The following is a 20,934-nucleotide window of genomic DNA, read 5'->3' on the forward strand; positions in this document are numbered from 1 at the left end:
TATGTGTTTATTGTTGCACGTGCTGTGCGGAGTCCTGCAGCTCTTTTAACATAATAATAATAAATAATAATAATTTATTATAATTAACACGGTGGAAGGCACCAGTTTGAAAATGGTAAACCCTCACATCGAAGCAGCTGCACCTCAGTTCATTCATTCATTCTGACCCTAGAATGGTAGGAGTTGGTCCAGTTGGGAGGATCCCAGAAGTTCTAGTCCAACCCCCTGCAATGCAGGAATGGACTAAAAAGCATCCCTGGCACATGGCCATCCAACCTCCGATTTAAAAAAAACCAAAACCTTTAAGGAAGGAGAGTCCACCACCTTCTGAGTCATTATTTTGTCATTTCATACGATTTTTATACCGCTTGACTTAAAAACAAAACAAAAACTCACACACCTCAAAGTGGTTTACTAAAAGATGAAAAAACATGGGGGGGGGGCGACCACAATCCTACTTTAAAAGCATGCAAAGGATAAAATACTAAAACAGATTAAAATTGCTTAAAATTTTCTAAGGTAGGCTCATCTAGACAAATTTTTTCGCAGGCACCGAAAGGAGCACATCAAAGGGGCCTGCTTTATTTCAATAGGCAAAGTTTTTAAATTTATCAGGTGAGGTTGCAGCGCAAGGACTGGAAACGCTACTTTGCAAAAACAAAACCCACAACACTATGCAATCCTGGCAGCTGTTCTAAACTCAGGTCAAGCAGGACAGCTTCATCCTAGGCTAAAAAATGGAAGAGTCTAATCTACCCTTAATTATTGACAAGCTGTGCCATAATAGTGGTTTAAAAAAACAAACGAAACAAAAAAACCGCTTGGAACTAAATCGGTTTTTCTCATCGGAGAGCTACTGGAAGCCTGATCCAGCACTACCACTATACAAATATATGGTTCCCCAATACATATCTTTAAACTAGTTAAGCCCTATGTCTGAAAATATTGAATATGAGCACAGCAGCCTCATCGGCAATTACTATTAGCCCAACAATGTTTCAGTTGTTTCCCCTTCACTATTACCTATGTTACTACCAATAGCACCATATATATTAAGCCATAGCTGTCAACTTTTCCCTTTTCTTGCGAGGAATCTTATTCGGAATAAGGGAATTTCCCTTTAAAAAAGGGAAACATTGACAGCTATGTATTAAGCGCCAGATCAATAACTCACATACATTAAAGACATCAAGTGTCACTATATTTTCAGATACAGTTGCCCTCTCTGGTGAAAGAATGAAAAGGTGCAGGAATAATTGAACTAAATATTACTAGCCTCCCTATTATCCAAGTTTGCTTTATACGTCTGCTAAAACCGCCCAAGAGTTACAGCATTGAGTTACAGCATTTATATTGTTTTTCAGGCAGACCTCCCAAAGCAGTTTACATAAACATATTTTGTTGTAAAATATAATTACATAATATATTAAAATACTTGTTTGTTTAGGAAAAGCTGTTACTGCTGCTTCTCCCCTCCCAAGGCAACAGCAATGTTCAGGCAAAGATCTTCCATACCCAAAGAAAGCTACTATAGCATATTATCCTCAGAAAAAGCACGACAAAAGATGTATACGAGTTTTCAAAAGTTTATTAATACAAAACCCCTGCAAGATGTGTTTGACTTAAAGACACAGCAAATTAAAACACTCCATGGGCTCTAAGGCACCCCAGTTGTACAGTGTTGTGGTAGGTAGGGTTGTTGTCCGAGGGTACTTGACAAGGATGAAGAGCGAAGCACTGGGTACCTGAGGTCAGTGCACAATTTCCCCATTTAGGAAGTTCAATGTGACAGCAGAATATCAATATGCTTTCTTATCTCAATACCTTATGCTAGGAGAGTAATGATAAGAGCCATTTTGAAAAGGCACATGCAGAAGTGTTTTACCGGTGGTGAAAACGAGCAGCCCACTTGCAGAGAGAAGCCGCTCATTTGTACAGTACTAAGGGAGGAAAACGCGGCTTAAGTTTCCCTTTCAAGTCAGTAGGCTTCCAGAACACTTCAGTTTAATTCCAAGGACAAAGGTAACGACCAGAAAATATAGAGTCAACCAAGTGTGTCAACCGCATAGTAACAAAGTCAGTTGATATACCACACCAAGTTCTCACTTGCATAATTAAAATGCCAACATTTGCCGAATTAGTTTGCCTCAAAACTGTTCCTACACCACAGAAAGGAATCCTGTCCTAAGAGACAAGGGAGAGAACAGGCAGCCTTACAGGAGTATTTCTGCTTCCTTTAATAAAAGGAGAATGTATTATGTTCATTACATAGCCCTCAAACTTAAACTGAATTATTAAGACTGTATTGTATAGTCACTGTATAAACCTTCCATTCTTACACCCTTAAAATACCATTCATAATACGGTCTTGTGACTTGGGCTTTCAGCTGCTCTTCAGAAACCTCTAAGCAGATTCACATAGTTTTGGATTTAAACCCAATTGTGAATTACATTTGCTACTTTATTATACAAAAGGGAGTCAAGTTGTGTTACATGATTATGTCACAGTAGACAATTCCATAATTTCTGTAAACTAAATTAACAATACACATTTTCTTCTTGCTGTAAATATACAAAAGAAAACCACCTTTCATTAGCTACCAATACAAAAATACTTCAAATTTTACAATGAGTAAGCAGACAAATTATATACACACTATGCCTTGTTTGTAACCAATCTAGCATATCTACCTGAAGAGTAAACACAATCAAATAATTGTTTTGCTCAAAACCATCAAACTGAGTAATTTGCTTTGCTCAATTGCACCAATTTCTGCATGCTTGCCACAGAATGCAAACCTATCAATGTTGTTAGTTCAAGTTTCATAAACAATATCTAAAGTGCTTAAGGCATTTCCTCGTGTCACCATACTCTAATTCCTTAAACTGATATGGAACTACCCAGCTGGGCAGCCAACAGAAGCACCTATGCCTCAGATTGTTCCACTAGCAGTAATGTTCCTCCGATAAGGATAACCCACCACTCCAAATGTATGTTTCCCAATACATGTCAAACCTCTAAACACTAGTACTGCATCTGGAATAAATATTGCAGATCCACAGAGTTGTGGAAAATTCACAGAGATGCCTGCATAATTCAGTAGAACTTGCAACTGTGAAGTATTCAGTCGATTCAGAGTCTGGATCACACTTGACAGTTAGCAGATGCAACCATTTTAAGACAGTTAAATGCCTCTATTAACTGTACATAGAACAAAGGCCTTACTCCAAAATATGTAATTCCGAGAGTATAGCAGCTTGATTCTGACTAGTTAGAAGCCCATTTATACTGGTCAAAGCATCATAAAGGTATTTACCACATTATATTTTCTTCCTAGAAGTAGTTGGCATGTTATCTGCATTGGGCATAACAAGCCAGTTATCAAAACATCTTTATTTCACAAATCAAATATGCAAAGAATAAAAATGTGAACCTAAGTGCTGCAAATACAAAGGTATACGAAGCAGAACTACATGAAGGGTCTTACAGAACAAACACATCATTACAATGGGATAAATACTGGGTTCCTTGATTGTTAGAAAACATGGTAAGACTGGGTAGAACATGGTGTTTAAGGAGTTCTTAGGACATGAGACATTTTACTGTGATTTGCTACTCTTTTGCAAGAGGGACAATTGAGTAAACAGACTGGATTAACGTAGCCATTCAGGGATTCTGAGGAAGCAATTTACATGGTTCAGTTGGGAAAGTTGAACATTCAAACTCAATTCTTCACACTTCAAAGACAACTGCAGGTATCCATTTCTCACAAGTAAAAAATGCTCAGATGCACTTTATTAAAAAGTTTGCTTCATACTATTCTGCGAAATTTCTCAAGAGTGAGACAATAGATCACAGAATGTAAAAAACAACAACACCCCAAAACCCTAGTACCCTGTTCTATGATGGAGAAATTAATAGGGAACCAAGCTCAAAATGTTCAAAGGTTGGAAGTTACCATAAAATCTGAACATGCCATCTACATTCTTAATATATGCTTCCGACATCATGGAGGAAACTCAGAACTTATGGAGCCTTTAAAACTGGAATGTACAATCCACTTTCAAAATCTACAGGAAAAGTGCTTTAGAGGTTTGAAGATAACATCATTCCGGACACTTACCATGTTACAAACTAAGGTGTCTGATGCATCTAGCAGTTGACTAGGTACAGTATATTATTTTGAGCCTCTGGAGCAGTTTTCAGAGCACATCCTAGAAACTAAAGGTGTGGCAACAAGCCATTAGCTTACAGATAAGAATGGCTGGTGAAACATGACTTAATTCTAAGCGTACACTTAACCTCAAAAAAGTGTACCATGTGAAGTACACACTGAAACTGGCTGACAATACAAAAAAATGGGACTGAAACTGCCTCATTACTGAGCTCAGGTGATTTAACAGAGGAAAATGGAAGCACTTCGAAAAGCTCCTTAAGTTGACTGGTCAGAAATACTACAATCTCTTCCATTCCTCAAAGCATTTTTCATGGTTAATGGACACTGTCCAAATACCAGTTTAAAATACACTACTTGAGATGACTGTGTAGTTCTCGGCAATGTTATTCATGGTGCCCAACTGCGTAAAAACTACCTTGAATCAAAGGACAGTGATCAAAACCTAAGTATTTGTACCACACACCACCACCACCTTTTCATTACACTGTGTTATGGAAAGTTAGACTGGCTTTTTTAGATGGCTCTCATTTTTAAAGCTTCTGTGTATTACCCTCCAGCTCATCTCCTTTTCCGGGGTCAAGGAGTGAGTGTTAGAAACCTAGAGAGAAGAAAAGCAAGGAAGGCCTTTTAGACCAAGATCATACTTGCCTTTGTTGCGTGTTATACTGAAGTTATCTGTCAAGAATCCGTAAGACAAGTAGTCAAACTTAGTCTAACAGTAGTAGATAGCTACAACCTCAAATACCCAATTCTCTTTTTTAAAAAAGATCAGTCTATTTTCCTATTACACTGCAGATTCACAGTACACTCCTGCTAACGTTTTGGTTCAGCCCCACTAGTGGTGCTTAGGCCTCAGAAGTAGCAGGAACACATTAAAGCATTGCTCAAAAGCTCTTTGAGTAACACCTGCAAAGAAAAAGCAGTTAACATGAAGTGAAAATATCATTGGGCAACATTGGTTAGGCTGCTGGCTGAACCGCTTAATCCATTTTCGCTCTTCTGCAGTGTTTTCACGGCACTTGGCACCTGCAGTCCTGTTGTCAAGGTGAGACCACCACACCAAACCTAGAAAACCGATATATAAAAGATGAGGGGTCATCAGTGCTCTCTTCTTGCTCAGAGTCAATTAAAATCATGGCAATCACTGTATATCACAGCATTTTTCTGTCTGTTCCCCGAGTATGTTGAAACCCCTATCTTCTCTATAACTGGCCCTGTTTTACCAAAGAGCTGACCAGGGGAACAGTGAGAATGACAATGATTAACAGTGTTGTCACTTTTTGAAAAATTAAGAGGCTCAAATCCAGTTTAGCCATAGTTATATTCTGAAACAGTTGCTCTGAACTGCTTAAACAGTGTCACCTTTTCTACTTTTAAAATCTACTGTAAATATAAAAATAAAACTCAGGTGAGGAAATTCTCGCTATCTATATAGAGAGGAGGCTGACAGTTTGGCATTTTCTTAAGTTTCTAACACAAGGTGGGGTGGGGCGGGAAGTCTAGTTTCAACAGTGTTCTATATTACACTCCAGCTCCCATTCAAGTTTGTTTTAAGGGAGAAAAATTCACAACCCTACTTTAAAAACATACAAATGTTAAAATACTAAAACAGATAAAATTACTTCAACTTTCTAAGTATCTGGGTAGGCTCATCTAAACAGGAGAAGGTCTGTGATGTATATTCAGAACAAAAACAAAATTCTGCTCCCAGGCAATTTTGTGTAAGTTATGCACATTGTTTTGCAGCTACGAGGGCTAGAGTTATAATACATTCCTTTTTTTAAAAGTGTGAGCTATAGATTTTCAGGGAGCTGTGCATCTTGTCCTCCTCCAAATACTGCTGGACTCCAACTCCCATCAGCCCCAGACAGCACAGGCAAAGGTCAGGGATACTGGGAATTACAGTCCAGCAACATTTGAAGGGTCACAGGTTAGCCACTCCTGCATTTCCCCATTAGAGGTTTCTGTTCTTCAGGCATATACAGAGCCCTAGAGCTAGTCATCAAAGTGGTTGCCAGTTTTTCCTGGAGCAACCAAGTTTAATAAGCATATAAACATGTTTAGAGGTCTGACAGTGACGCATCAATAACCCAAAAGCATCTGTGGCATTCAATGCGAGTCTCTTCCACATTATGAAATTATTCCTAAAAGTAACTGTAGAAAAATAGCCCTTGAAGCAGAAATGATGGAATGAGTTAAATTAGGTAGGTACTGACCATGAAACCTGGTAGTAGCGGCTGGGTGAATTTTGTTTTGAAGGTGTACAACAACTGCTTTGAGCTTGCGTTATAGAAAGAGAGCTGACCTGAAGAGAGAAAAGCATGTTAATATTTCTAAAAGAGTTCAGCTTATGTGTAACATTTGTCTTTTCCTTAATACAAATTCTCAGAAGCTAAAGGAGTAACACTATTTCAGCTCTCTCATGCATAGTTCTGAGGACTCCCAAGTTACCTCCATCAAAGTCGCAATAGACTCCTATCCTGTCTGGAACCAGGACATCTAGCGATTTTGCTTTGTTGTTGTGTTTGGCTGCAAATGTAGTCTGGAGCCAGTTGTTCACATGCACGCACCAGCTTGTATTAGTCTTCCCTAGCTGGTCAAATTTCCCCAAATTTTTATACGCTACTCCCACACTATAGGATTTGCAATCCTTCTGGGCTTTCACTTCCCAGTAGTGTTGCCCATTCTCAATAGTAGTATCTCCTGTAATGAAACAGAGAAGGAACAATGAACACTTCCAAATAAACTTGTGCTGCCTAGAGCTCAAGAGTAAACACAAATTGTTCAAGGATAAGACCCATAACTGATTGAGTAGAGATTTCATTAGCCAGTGAAAATCCCCAATCTTTTTGGTGTTGTAGAAATCGGGCGTAGGAAACCTTTGGCTCTCCAGATGTTGCAGAACTACAACTCCCAATATCCCCAGCCGTGCTTGATAAGAGTTGGCAAGAGCTGTAGTTCAACAACACGGGGAGAAGACCAAAGGTTTACCATTCCAGTGCAGATCATAATGATAAAAATTAAGAAAGCTTATCCCCCCCCCAAAAAAAAACCTTTCCCACAATGCACATGACAAGGAACTCCTAAGTCACTTACTCTCAGCAGCTAGAAATCTCATAACCAGACCCTGGAAGGACCTATCAGGAGTGAACATAAACCACTGGTACCAAAAAAGTATGGGAAACTGCCCTACCAGAAAAATTAACCAAAAAATGTAAAACTAGCATGGGGACAAGCAAAAGAGGACACCTTCGCCCCGGTGTGGCTTCCCTTTACCACATATACAGCACAAGAAGATAATGACCTACCCCCCGCATACAAATTAATATGGCTAATCCTGCCCCCCCCAACAAACCTTACTTCAACCAACCAAACGCAAGCAAGCAAGCAAGCTTTGGGCCCTCCCATCTCTCAACCTGACAATAAAAACCCCCAAATAATTATATAAATAAAGGACCTACCCACGAGATGCTGCCACAGAAACTCTGCACTATACAATAGAATGAAAAGACCATTATCCTCCTCAACCCTCTTCCTCTTTTCTCCCAATGTCTAAGCAAATAGTGTCTCACACCAAATGCAAACAAACTGAAAAAGATTTTATGAATTGAAAGTGGAGGTGCTATATGTACTTTTCCTTGTTGTTGTTTTTTGTATCACAAATAATTAATAAAAATTTAATAATAATAATAATAATTTAGAAGTATTATTTTTTAAAAAAACCTTACCCAACACTGTGTACGATTCCCCAGTAAATCTATCTCTGCTGCCCCTTATCAAAGGTGAACGTGAGCTAACAGATGATCGCTTTGGGGAAGGAGTTCCACTTCTGTAAGATGACAAGAAATGAGTTTGTTCTGCACTGCAGTATGCAACCATGACTACAACAGCATACAAGCAAAGGCACAAAGTTAGTATTTTTTAAATCCAGTTTTAGACTGTTTCACAGAAGAATTTATGGTCACAGATGGCTCACATGCTGTTAGAGGGGTCTGTTCAGGTAGCCATGCTCAAAGTCTCTATATCCATACAAATAGCCATGCACAGGAGAGGCTACCAGTAGAAAAAAACATGCTAAGACAACAGAAAAGTTACTATTACTGAAGACTAGGAAGGATATGTGCAGGGTAGGAATGAGTGAACTTGAAGTGTAATTCTGGGGGGGAGGTGTCCCATTGATCCGATTAGAAATGAGTTATTTTAAAATAAGATAGAAACCCAGTCCCAATACATTAGCCATCTTCCCCACACCTCTGGTCGCATGAATGTTGAAGTGGCATGAATATAGCAGATATAGCATTTACTGTTTTCAGAATGAAGTTCTACTGTGAATTCTTAAGACATTTAAACGCAACACTGAAAAGGCCTTTGAACAAACGAAACGTATTAAAGGAAAGTTACTTACCAAAAGAAAAAAAGAAATAAGTGAAAGCATGAAAAGACAGCAAAGCCAAGAAATTAAAAGCATATATTCAGGGGGGGAAAGGAAGGGGACACACCACAGTGTTTGACCCTACGCCAAGTACATTCTTACTAGGAAGCCTACTACTTTCTGCTTTCTATCATAAAAGCAACACGTTAGGTTTGCTGCCAGGTTATGTAGAAAAATAGCATGTTTGTTCAAAAGATGCTGCAATTGATACAAGGAGGGCACAAACTCAGAATAACTTCCCGCTTCTACCAGATCTACCAAAATGCTGACATGCTATTTTTCAGGTAAGTGCTCCAAGTTCCCTTCACCCAGAAGATGTCCTTAATATTAGCAGCCTTTACAGGTACACAATTGCATTTATAATATTTTATATTTGGTACATTTGAAGACATGATTCAATACAAGCCGAATTCTCTGCGTTTAATTGTACTGTTGCAATGCCAACATGCATGCCGGTTTTGTTTTGATAAGCCACTGTGGAACTAACTAATGCAATTTCTATGGTGTTTTATTTGTTCATGTAACATCAAAAAATAGCAAGTTCTTTGGACAACGTGCATTCTCAAAAGAAAAACACACATTGTAATTGCAAAATGCCAAAATACTCGCTTGGCCCGGAAAGCCAGTCTAACTTCCAATTCTGTATGCCTAACTCAAGTACCTGCGTCTCCAGAGGGAAGAATACACAAGGGCTGAAATCTATACTGCAGGTGATACACGGAGACCAAATAGCCTTGTCCCCTTCTCCAGTAATGCTACAAAACAAAGCATCATGCTGCAAAATGATCCACCTCACTTGACTGGCTACTGCTTGCAGAGGTTGGGACCATGCAGTGCAAAAACTCAACGCTCCTTCTTGAAATAAAATTACTTAAAGCAGAGAACGTAAGACTGAAGGGCAGGGTCAGAAAAAGCCAGAATCTGCCTTTAAAGATTGTGAAGGATTTCTGTATTTAAAGGATGCAGTTATGTCTGTTTAGTGCTGGCAGAATCAAATATCCCCATTTACTGCAGACTACAAAGTGACAGACTAGGCCTATGGTCCCATTACAATTGGGGACACAGCCCAGTGTGTACCATAAAATACCAGAGGCATTAGCTTGCTGGCAACTGGTGCATTTTGCGCTGCCTATGTTTAGTGTTAGTGGTTCTCATTTCTGTAAATTGTCAAAACTTATATACTGGCTTGGTGATTTTACAGAAAGGCAGTTTGAACGGTAAATACAAAAGTTGACAAATAAGGGGGGGGAGAAGGATCTAAACAACAAACAGTGGCTTGTCTACTGGTAAAGGCTGCTGGATTGATTCATGCTAACTCTAGAGAGCAAGAATTGAAAGGAAAATATTGGAGAGTAAAAAGCTGAACCCTATGGCTATGAAGAGGCACACTGTCACCTTGTATTGTTCTTCAGAAGGGTAATCTGGCAACTGTCAGACAAAAATAGGTAATTAAAAAGCTACTTCGTGGCTACACACAGACTTATTTTTTAAAAAATATATATATTAGTATTTAAAACCACTACAAAACTGTTCTGATAACTATTAATAACTGTATGCTGTTCACAGACTTACAAAAAGAAAACACCCACTTGCTTACAAATTGAAATTTAACCGAAATGGTTTAAGAAGGCTGCATAAAATAGGTTTGGAATCTATTAAGCCCTATTTGAGTTTTATAGCCTTTTTACCTCTTGAACTTAATGTGTTACCAGTTCCCTGTTCACAGCTGGGGTGGGGGTGACATGAAATACGTTCCTATTACTGAGACTACGGATGTATAAAGTTTCCCAGGCCTGGAGCCTCCTCCTCCCTCTTACGAAAAATACTTCCTGGGAAGTAAAAAAGTGGTTTGGGTATTTGGAGTTGGCAATAGCTCACTTGACAAGAATACATCTACCTGCTCCCAGACAATACTATTCCTATAGTGTAGGAGAGCACATCCCTGTCACTTATGCAATACACTTATGCAACAGCTTAGTTGTCGAAGAAATCAGCTCCTGAACACCGGTTTGTGAACATTTTCCGGAAGCCGAACATCCGACGCGCCTTCCGCTTGAGTGCAGGAAGCTCCTACAGCCAAATGGAAGCCGTGCCTTGGTTTTCAAACGGACTCCTGGAACAGATTAAGTTCGAGAAACCAAGGTACCACTGTATTTTGGTATGTGGCAATTGTGGAAGCTTATGGTATGCCAACAAACCCCCAACATTTAAATCCACCTTGGAGGAGGAGAGGACAGAGGGTGAAGAAAGAGCCATGAGTGGAGACGGAGCCTTTCCCCATCCTCAGGACCCTCTGGGAAACTCAACTAACCTGAGTGGCGAGAGAGCAGCTGAATGGGACACAGGATGAGAGTGAGGATGTGCCAGAAGGAAAATGAATTGATATTGATTCATATATGTTAGTAACTTTGTACTAATGTAACCTTTTCATATGTAACTGAGATTTTGTAATATTTTGTTTAATTGGCTGTTGCTGCTCCTTTTTTCGTACAGCACTTAAGAGATGTTTTTAGTCTATTAAGTGGTGTAGAAGTTAAATAATCTAATCTATTTGGAGAACATAAATTATTCTTTAGACCATCTCAGAAACTTATCTCAGACTTATCTCAGAAAAGCTCCCCAACAGATTTTGTTTTTGCAGGCCAGACTTTCTAACTTGCTAGAAATATATCAAATGATTTTTTGTAAAAAAAATCATTTGATAAATTTCATTTCTCTAATTTACACAGAAAAAGATGCTTCTAGAGAGCTCATGATTTGTGCATAGGTCATACGACTGAATCACATAAGGGTTAAATTCTTAACCCTAAGAAGAATATGACTACTAGTATTTTTCAGCAGGGGTAATCGTTTTTAGTAATTTGCCCATGTTAGGGGAAAAACAAAACCAGAGCTACCTTGCAACACTGTCACTTTTTCCAGAAAAAGAAATTCCCCATTTCCAACACAGGTTTCAAGGTTATTCTCTTCAATAGCTGCCTCAAAACTTTACCAGCAAGTATGCTATAGTGCCAAATACATTAAGTTTAGTGTCCATGGATTCATTAAGTTTATAGCAAAATGAATAATCTCTTTTGCATAGGAAGACTTCCTACCTGATAGACCAAACTTCTATTTGCTGCAACAGCCTTTAAATATGACATCTACAAGTTACGTGATTTGATCAGAGGAGGAGCTCAGTTTCCCTTACCTGCCTTTGTTCTCTTTTCCTTTAATTTTGTTTTCTTGGCTTTTGCCTCCTGTAGAATCCCACTCCACATAGGAATCTTCAACTTTCAAGTTAAGATGAGATGATGAACCATCCAGGTTAAATATAAGAGCTGCCCAGAGAAAAGATGCAGATCAAAAGGTTTGTCACACCTTTTCTGAATGCAAAGAGTGAAGAAGTTAACATATTTAGATAGGCTGCCCAGGTTCCCTACCTAAGACAAGTCTACTTCTGATGCTATACTTCCAATTATTATTTTTTAAATGCTTACTCCACCTGCCTGCTTTTATTTTAGAGAAAAATCAACGATAGTGCCCTAATTCAGAATATTGCATCATAGAACCACAGAATCGTAGAGCTGAAGGGACTCCCAAGGGTCATCTAGTCTAACCCCCTGCAATGCACGTGGCCTGTATGGGAATTGAACCCATAACCTTGGCATTAACAGCACTACACTCTAACCAACTGAGCTAACTGCTGCCTGCTTTTGATCTGGTTTGCATGAATTAATATTGCTCCCTCCCACTCTGCTCTGAACCCGCCTCCCCCCCCAAAAAAACCCCTGATATCTACTACAAACAGCACCTTGGGTGCAAACAGTCTGGAAAGTGCTGTTTTCTGCAGTAAATCAGCACTGGAGCATGTTCTAGATTAGGGGCCCTTGGCTGCTTTGTCTCCAAATTATGAGCATGCTTTTTGAAAATGCTAGCTAATGTCCTGTGCAGTTTGGCCCTTAATTTACAGTGACAGGGTGTGCATTTTGTTCTGAAAGGTAAAGCCTAGTTCTCAGTTTTAATCTGGGGAGGGGGGGAAAATCAGTATGTAGGGCAATTCTTTATGTTAACTGTCAAGGCTGTCAGTTTGCCAGCAGAGCTGCACAGCAGGGATGGGGGAGCTGGGTCCAGCCAGGGGACCAGATCGTTCTCTCTCCCACTGTCCAAGGGTCCATCTGTCAATCACCTGACATCACAATGCCAGGTGACCTGCTTTTGTTCGCAAGGCTTGAAATCAAACTGAGTAGGTAGAGACACAGCCCACAAAGCAATGCTGATGAGCAACCCCTGCAAAAACCCTTTCAGCTTAGCTCCACATCTGATATCATATATTGACACCACGTACTGGGCAAATGGGCATGGCTTGGCTAAAAGGGAGGCCTGCAGGCTTAACGTCCCACAGCATTCTTCAAGTAATAGGTTTACAAAAGTTCTTATGACTAAAGGCAGAATACAACAAGTTATTTTCAAAGCCAACTAAGAGATGCCACTGTAAGCAAGCATGGTAATTTGATCGGCAGAGCATTAGAAGATACATACAGGTTATAAAAAAAGTACTAGCATCAAATCTTTCATGGGTGAAGCCAATTGTGTAACGGGCAGGACTTAATATCTGGAGAGAATATGACAGAAATAGCTACGTTTTATTCAAGAAGCTTTTTAACTTTTACTGACACTCAGACAATGACAATGAGGTAGGTAGTAACTCTTCCAGAGACCGAGAGTTTTTAATACAACAAAGCAGTCAGACTGAGTCACTGCTCCTCGCTGGAATTTGTTGTGGGGTAAATTTAATCTTTGTTACTGCCAACTAAGCAGAATAATTGAGGCTATGTTGCTGTGTTTGCCTTCATTTTTGGAAGCTAAACAATATGTGTCACACTAAACAGACTCTATTCAATTAGAATGCATTAGACACGGTTCTTTAGTATTTCACAGAATACAAGAATTGAAATTCCTCTGTGAAAGGTCAACAGTATGTTTAAGCAATGCTGAACTTGATGATTCTACCAGGCAAGTGCTCACTAAGAGCACTGTAAACACATAGCTTTGAAGGTCAACTAGAAATGCTCACCTATCACCAAAATGAGAATAAGGTACAGCTCTAAGAGTGGCATACGTTGAAAAGGCTTGAATAGTTCCAGTTGTTATATAGCAGACATGGAAAGTTTTCCTAATGCCCAAAGATAGTAGATGTGAAGCTGAGCAATGCAACTCCCTAAAATGTATGGCAATAGTTCTAATTTTAGAAGTGCAACATTTGGTGATACAACCCATTACAAATATACATCTGCAAGCTCATTTGCCGACATGCCAAGTTCTTTTTAAATATGGAGATTGTTATGGAGATTGTTGCCTTGCACTCTGTTTTTGCCTTGCTAGGATTATAATCCAGCGCTTCAAAGTTGCCCTCTGACTTAAAAATTCAGAATGCTTTTTTATATCTTACAGTAGCAATTTACCACTAAAAGCTTTCTATAATTTTTCTTTCACCAATGTGCAGGTACAGAGACACAACTGGTAATTTCATATGGCATAAGTAAACTGATCTGACTGATCTGTGCATTAGCCCTCTGCTGATGACATCTTTAGCACACTCACATGCAAGCCAGGCATGTACAAGTTGTCATAAATTGAAAATAAATCCCAAAGCTGGTTGGGAGAACTGACCCTTATATTAGGTGGTGCACTTTGCAAGCCACTCAATGACATCATTAAAAACACTTCTCATCTACTGGACTACACTGGCAGTGCTTCTGCATTTCAATGAATCGTCCTGCTATTTTAAAAAATATAAACATTAAAATAAATGAGCAATATATGATCCGTGGGCAAACAATCTGCAGCTTCTTGGCTTTTCTGAAGAAATATCCTGAGCATGATTCAATATGCTGGGAGGCTGCTTGCAAAACTTCTGATAATATTTACACAGCCATATTATGCCACTCCGGTGGAACTGGTGATATATGTGTTTATGCCACTCACAGGGTGAAAGGCATTTTAAGAATCAGCAGAACATAAGGTTTCAACACTTATGACAGAAAATGATCACAATCTCTATCACGGGATAGGAAGAAAAGGTACCAGGCTCTTCACTGTTACATCAAATGCACCAATATGAGGCCATAACAGGATAAAAGTCTGAGAAAGAATCAGGCACACCAGCAAAAAGCCATGTTGTTTTACCTGTCCTCAAGTAAGTGAGCTAACAGTGTGAATCTGCTTTGGCAACATATTCCAGTCTGCAGCACTGAGACTTCATAAAGATGGCAAGAAAGCCATTAATGCCTCCCTAGCAGCTGACTAACTTGCAGGCCAGGAAAGCTAACAAAATCTCACTACTGTTTTGGCTCAAGTACCGCACAAAGAAAGCTAAAATATTTTATTGCTGCAGGGCCACAAACAAATCCACCGTGTGCCTCACAATTGCTATCAAAGTGGTTAAATGGTTGCATGGCTTTAAACAGATGGCTTAAAATTGGTAAATTTTTGTCAACTGCGTATCACAGCACACTTAGTTACTGAAGGGCTTTAGGATGAAAAAATCTGTACCGTTTATCAAGTGGGAGTGGCACTACTTAGCACTTCCATCTCTAATCAGTGCCATCTCCCTATGCTAGAATTTGTTTAGAAGGCGTATGTGCCCTTAGGTTAGTGTTTCTCCTGGTACCATGTCAACAATTTTAAATAGCAGCCCTTTAGACAGTGCAAATACTATAGTCCTCTGCTTCAATCCTTTCCTCCAATTCACTTAAATCGGCTTTTGGGCCTAACGACTGGAGGTACGTTAAGGTACACAGCTGCTGCCCTAAAACAACACTGTACATTTTATAGCCAAGATGGCATTTGACCATGCATTTCCTATATTCAAGCCACTATATGGTCCTAGTTCTTAGCTATCCAGTTTTACCTTTTGTCTCTAAAGTCACTGGATCAGAATAATCCCCAGCCACGGCCTTGTTGCAAGCTCTGACACGGAAGTTCATGTATTTTGAATCAAACCTCAGACCTGAAAGAGAGAAGGTCTTCAGACATCCACTACCATTAAAATGAACAAAAAATAAATAAATAGCACTATAAAGGAGGAAAGGTATATGTATTCTGCTTCTCCCAAGCTACAGACAAATTTAAGTACTATATCAATATTAGCTGAAGTGGAGGTAACTGAATGAGATCAGATCTCCATTTATCATGCTGGGAGTGCAAAACATTTGCAAATGCAGGCTTCAAATCAGATGGGGGAGCTGACATTAAAAGATTCCCATGAAAAAGTATGAAGCTCATGTTACAACTCAAGTCAACTTGGAGGGAACAGAAAAATAAAATTACCCGATAATGTATATTCAGTGCCCTTAATGTAGTCCACAGATTCCCAGCACCTCTCGTCCTTTATTCGAGGAAGCCCATCAAAGTTGGTTTTCCTGTATTCTAGTATATAGTGATCAATTTTGTTGTCTTCTTCTGTCATTTGCCATGAAATCGTTACAGAGTTGTCAGCCACAATACAATCTGCTAGAACTATCTCTGGAGCTCTGGGCACTGTTAAGGAAATAAAACAGATCACTGGTAAACTCAACTGCCACCCACATACTGATCTTGTACTCTTGGCAAGATCCAGATGGGTGAGCTAAGATTAAAAACAAAATCCTATGGCTAAGGGTTTGACCTGATCACTTTTATGTACTGCCCGATCCTATGCATTAATATTTAGAATTAAGTCCAGTGGGATGGTGTGTACACAGGATTGCAGTTCTAAACTATGTGCATTCGTTCTGTGATGAGTCTTAAAGTGTTTTTGCCTGCCTTAGTTATTGACTTCTGTTTCAGGTTGACCTTTTTTAAAAACGCAATCCAGTAAGGCTTGTGCTTCAGGGATCAAACAGCTACTGGAACAAATATGCAATGCCAAGGAACATTCCCCAAAATAGTTTTAAAGGTTTGGTGTTTGAGTGCCACCATGTGTGAGGAATGCAACATCCTCCTCTCATTCTCTCTCACACACAGAGAGGAAGAGGAGAGGTAGATGGGGAGGAGGAGGGAGAGAGGGGGAGAGAGAGAGAGAGCAAGGTTCCCTACAACTATTATAGCACAGCAAAGTAAGATTGTCCCCTTCTTCAGGGGTAAAAGCCCCAAGACTTTTAGACTAGCTAAATATTTAATCCCAGAGATTACTATTTTCTCTTAATTGGGAAAGCTGAAAAAGAAGTTTGCTACATTCAAATTCAAACACGGGGTGGATAGAGGTCTGTTTCTGGTATTTTTTTTTTGTTTTTTTACTAGGGAAGGGGGAGAAAGAAGCAGGAACAACGAGAAGCTGTCAAAGACACAAATCAATAAGTATTTTGACATTCTGGACTGAGGTGTCAGCAAGACAGTCAGTATGAAATGTCAAAAGTTAGGAATGTCAGAAGACTCACTTTGGGTTTCATCATTTAAAGCTGAGCTGTTTTAGCCATCAGTTAGAATTAGTGTCCAATGCAAACACTCAGAACTGCACAAAGTCTTTATACCAAAAGATCCCAAACAATTCATCATCCACAAGATAAAATCAGATTTGAAATCCTGACAGTTTTAATTTGGTATTTCAATACAAAGTCTTAGATTATCCTTGCATGAGCAAACTCAGGCACAAAAATACTACTTGCAAAGTGGATGTGCAAAATAGGGGAACTTGCATCCTTGCAAAACCTCTGCAAAAGTACATTTGCAGCATCCAGAGTCTCAGTGGCCCAGAGTGCCTTCCATCAGGTTCGGCTGGTGATCCCGCTATGCCCCTATACACCTTTAGGCAGAAGACAAAAACATTCCTTTTTAACCAGGCCTTTGGTTGGTTTGATTTTAAAATGTGGGTTGGGGGGGGCGGGTTATTGAGTTGTTATTTTGATTGTATATTTTGTGGTTTTATATTTTGTTCTGTGAACCGCCCTGAGACCTCCGGGTGTAGGGCAGTATACAAATTCAATAAATAAATAAATAATAAAACAATAAAGATAAATAATAAATAATAATAATAATAATAATAATAATAATAATAATAATAATAGTCTGATGGGCATCTTAAGTAAGCTCCAGTATCATATCTGTGAGCTATGAGTTTAGACCCAGAGTGGCTAGCCCTTTTCTGGCAGAGGGTTGCCCTAATCTATGGACAAGACCCCAGCACCTGCATGTCAAAGTAGTCATGTTGAGATATGAAGTTCTCAAGGCTGCCTTCAAAAAGGCTCCCCCATCACTTATTTCAAATTGCTTCTCTCATAATAACTCTCATAATAACTCAATGAAAAATAAATTTGAAGAACCTTAAAAATAAATTTGGGAAAGTCAGCCGGGGCGGGGGGATTCCAAATCCCTTTGGTTCGCTGCAGGGGACCCACAGAACAGTCTGCTTTTAAAAAAATGTTTTTTGAAGTTTTAAATGGAACCAACTTAGAGAGGATCTTCAGGTGCACAATAAACACAAGAACTATGGAAGCAATTAAGAAATAGTTAACCTTTTGGCCTCAAAGCAGGGGAATCACAGGAGTGGTCAATATTTTTAAGACACTTTTTCAAAAGTAAGAAATCTGGTGGGGATCATGGGGGCCACAAAAGACCTTTTGAGGGCCAGATACGGTCCACCAACTAGCCACCCCTTGTTGAACTCTGCAAAGTTACAAATGTATTTCTTGTTTGTCATCTACACAGCTACCAACCTCTCTGCCACTCTCCCTTCTCTGATATGTCCTGTCTGGATGTGAGGTGAGGAGAGTGTTCTCCTTTGTCCCACGCTCACTTTAAATATATACAAAACGATACACTGTGGGAAGTGGGAGGAGAGCATTTCACACTCACCCATAGCCATCTTTACAGCAAAAGGGAAGATTATTCCTTACCTCTTTGGAAACAGGGCAGCAGTATTCCAAAGAGCTCAATGCTGCGCAGACTTATTTTTACCTGGCAAAAACTTTAGAGCCTGGAGCATATGCCTTTCTTGAGAGAAGTCCACCATCAGGTGCGTCATGTTGTCACTCACTTTGGGTTTCAAGGACAGGCGGAACGCTGGAGCCATTGTGACTCTAAAGGGTAGAAATCAGGAAAAAATCATTCAGGCAGGAGCCAAAAACAACAGACAGGGAAGACAGGGGTTTCAATATTTTAAAATGTCTAGATAAAAAGTGAAGCAGATACTGGAGCTTGGCAATTCACCAAACTATACCAAAACCTTTATTTAGATTGACTACTGATGACAAGTTGAGAGTTAGAACAAATATTTTGCGGGGGTTCAGGCTGGGGGATTTTCGGTAGACCTCTCAGCTACCCAAGCTACCATGCTGAGGGTTTGTCTTGTAACTATCCACTTCTGCTCCTGCAACATCTTAAGGATAGAGCGCATCATACAAAACCACTCTGTGGAAGCTTCACAAGGCTTAGAACTTTTGGACGCTGATGCTATGAGCAGCAACTTGGAAGGTTTCCAGAACCCCACTCTAAAGAGGCATGAAGGGGCTCAATGTGATGGTCAAGTTGCACACAATGCCTCTAACCCGTTAACATAAGGTTGAATATCATCAGCTGGTGTTTTTTTGGCAGCATGCTCCTGATAACCAATGCCTGGGCTTGACCCTTAATAGTCAAGACTCATTTCAGAAAGAGGAGTCCATACATGATAAAGCTTAAACATAAAAGTGAGCATATGAAAGAGCAGGGAGTCTTGGTATAACACAATAGTACCGTATTTTTCGCTCGATAACACGCACCTGACCATAACACGCACATCGTTTTTAGAGGAGGAAAACAAGGGAAAAAACATTCTGAATGAAACAGTGGATGTATCATTTTTGTACTTCATGCTGTGGCCACAGACATGTGATCTGATGGTGAATTTGGGGTGACCCAATGCAAAAATCCTGAGAATCCCTGTGGATCCATGCTTTGTAACCACGTTTTTGCACCATTGCAGCCCCAGGCAACAGTGGGTGTGTGATTTTGGGGGGGGCAGGCTGTAGCCATGGACATGCTATGTGCTCTGATGGTGAATTTGGGGTGACCCAATGCAAAGATCCTGAGGATCCATGTTTTGTAACCACGTTTTTGCACCATTGCAGCCCCAGGCAACAGTGGGTGCGTGATTTGGGGGGGGCAGGCTGTAGCCATGGACATGCTATGTGATCTGATGGTGAATTTGGGGTGACCCAATGCAAAGATCCTGAGGATCCATGTGGATCCATGCTTTTTAACCACATTTTTGCACCATTGCAGCCCCAGGCAACAGTGCGTGTGTGATTTTTGGGGGGCAGGCTGTAGCCATGGACATGCTATGTGATCTGATGGTGAATTTGGGGTGACCCAATGCAAAGATCCTGAGGATCCATGTGGATCCATGCTTTTTAACCACATTTTAAGTGGGGAAGGAAGGAAAAATACAGAATGGACAAGGAGCACGAGAGGGGTGTGCAGAGAAGCAGCTGGCTAAGAATGCAGGAGAGGGGTATAACGGGAGGGAGGAAAGGAAGGCAAAAGTTTTCCCTCACCTACCCACCCAAGCCAGCCAGCGCTCTCTCTCTCTCTCTCTCTCTCTCTCTCTCTCTCTCTCTCTCTCCCCCCCCCCCCCTCCTGCATGTTTTCAGCAGCACCGGAGCACAGAGACGACACTCTGCTTTCCCCTCTGCTTGCCTGGAGGGGAGGGGCTTTCCCTGCTCTTTGTTCCGTTTGAGCAAACACAGCAAGGAAACAGAGGAGGGTGGGCAGTAAGACCCTGAGGCAGAATGCAGGAAAGCAGCCACTTCCTCTTTTCAGGTTTCCCTTCTCCGAGACGCGCGATTTGATTTTTGCCTGATTTTTTTTGCCATTTGGCTCCAGGGACCACACATTCGCTCAATAACACGCACAGACATTTCCCCTTCCTTTTTAGGAGAAAAAATCTGCATGTTATAGAGGGAAAAATACGGTAAGTGAAGTGTCTATTAAGCAAAAACAGAGAAATGTTCTTGAGTGCCACTGGAAGTCTTCTCATTCCCTGCCTAAATTTGAGCATATTTTAGGTGTATGACATGGAAATATTATGTTTTACATGTAGCCTATCTTTCTCTATCCTTAGCCTGAGGTATTAGAATAATAATGAAGGTGAGAATTACAAGTTAAAACTGAAAAGTTTTATGTTTCTGCACTTTGGATGTTTGGGGGCTGCACCAAATTCCAACTATACATATGTGAAAGTGCTTCAACTGTTTTGGGAACAGATAAGGGACAAGCGTACCATTTTCTGATTTTTCTCGTAACCATGCTGTTTTAGATAACTAAAATCCAGCTCAAATTATGTTGCCTTAACAAGTTCTGATATCCCATAAGTGAGGCCTACATACC

At 40.1% G+C, this 20,934-nt stretch overlaps 1 protein-coding gene across 3 annotated transcripts in view; it reads right to left on the bottom strand.

Moving 5' to 3' along the window:
* Positions 1-1,570: 1,570 nt before the first annotated feature.
* FSD1L (fibronectin type III and SPRY domain containing 1 like) overlaps positions 1,571-20,934 on the bottom strand; it is a 33,718-nt gene continuing 14,354 nt past the window's right edge. The window contains exons 6-14 of one of the 3 annotated variants that reach the window (XM_083593570.1): positions 18,526-18,647; positions 15,922-16,131; positions 15,503-15,601; positions 11,801-11,930; positions 10,006-10,038; positions 7,907-8,007; positions 6,630-6,881; positions 6,395-6,483; positions 1,571-5,243 (exon numbers count right to left, since the gene is read on the bottom strand). In XM_083593570.1, the coding sequence (XP_083449696.1) occupies positions 5,121-5,243; positions 6,395-6,483; positions 6,630-6,881; positions 7,907-8,007; positions 10,006-10,038; positions 11,801-11,930; positions 15,503-15,601; positions 15,922-16,131; positions 18,526-18,647 (1,159 nt within the window). In that variant the 3' untranslated portion in view covers positions 1,571-5,120. The remainder of the gene's footprint in view (positions 5,244-6,394; positions 6,484-6,629; positions 6,882-7,906; positions 8,008-10,005; positions 10,039-11,800; positions 11,931-15,502; positions 15,602-15,921; positions 16,132-18,525; positions 18,648-20,934) is intronic. The other 2 variants (XM_083593572.1, XM_083593571.1) reach the window with 2 other exon arrangements.

The sequence above is a fragment of the Podarcis filfolensis genome (assembly GCF_964270895.1).
Source record: "Podarcis filfolensis genome assembly, chromosome: 17".
NCBI lineage: Eukaryota > Metazoa > Chordata > Lepidosauria > Squamata > Lacertidae > Podarcis > Podarcis filfolensis.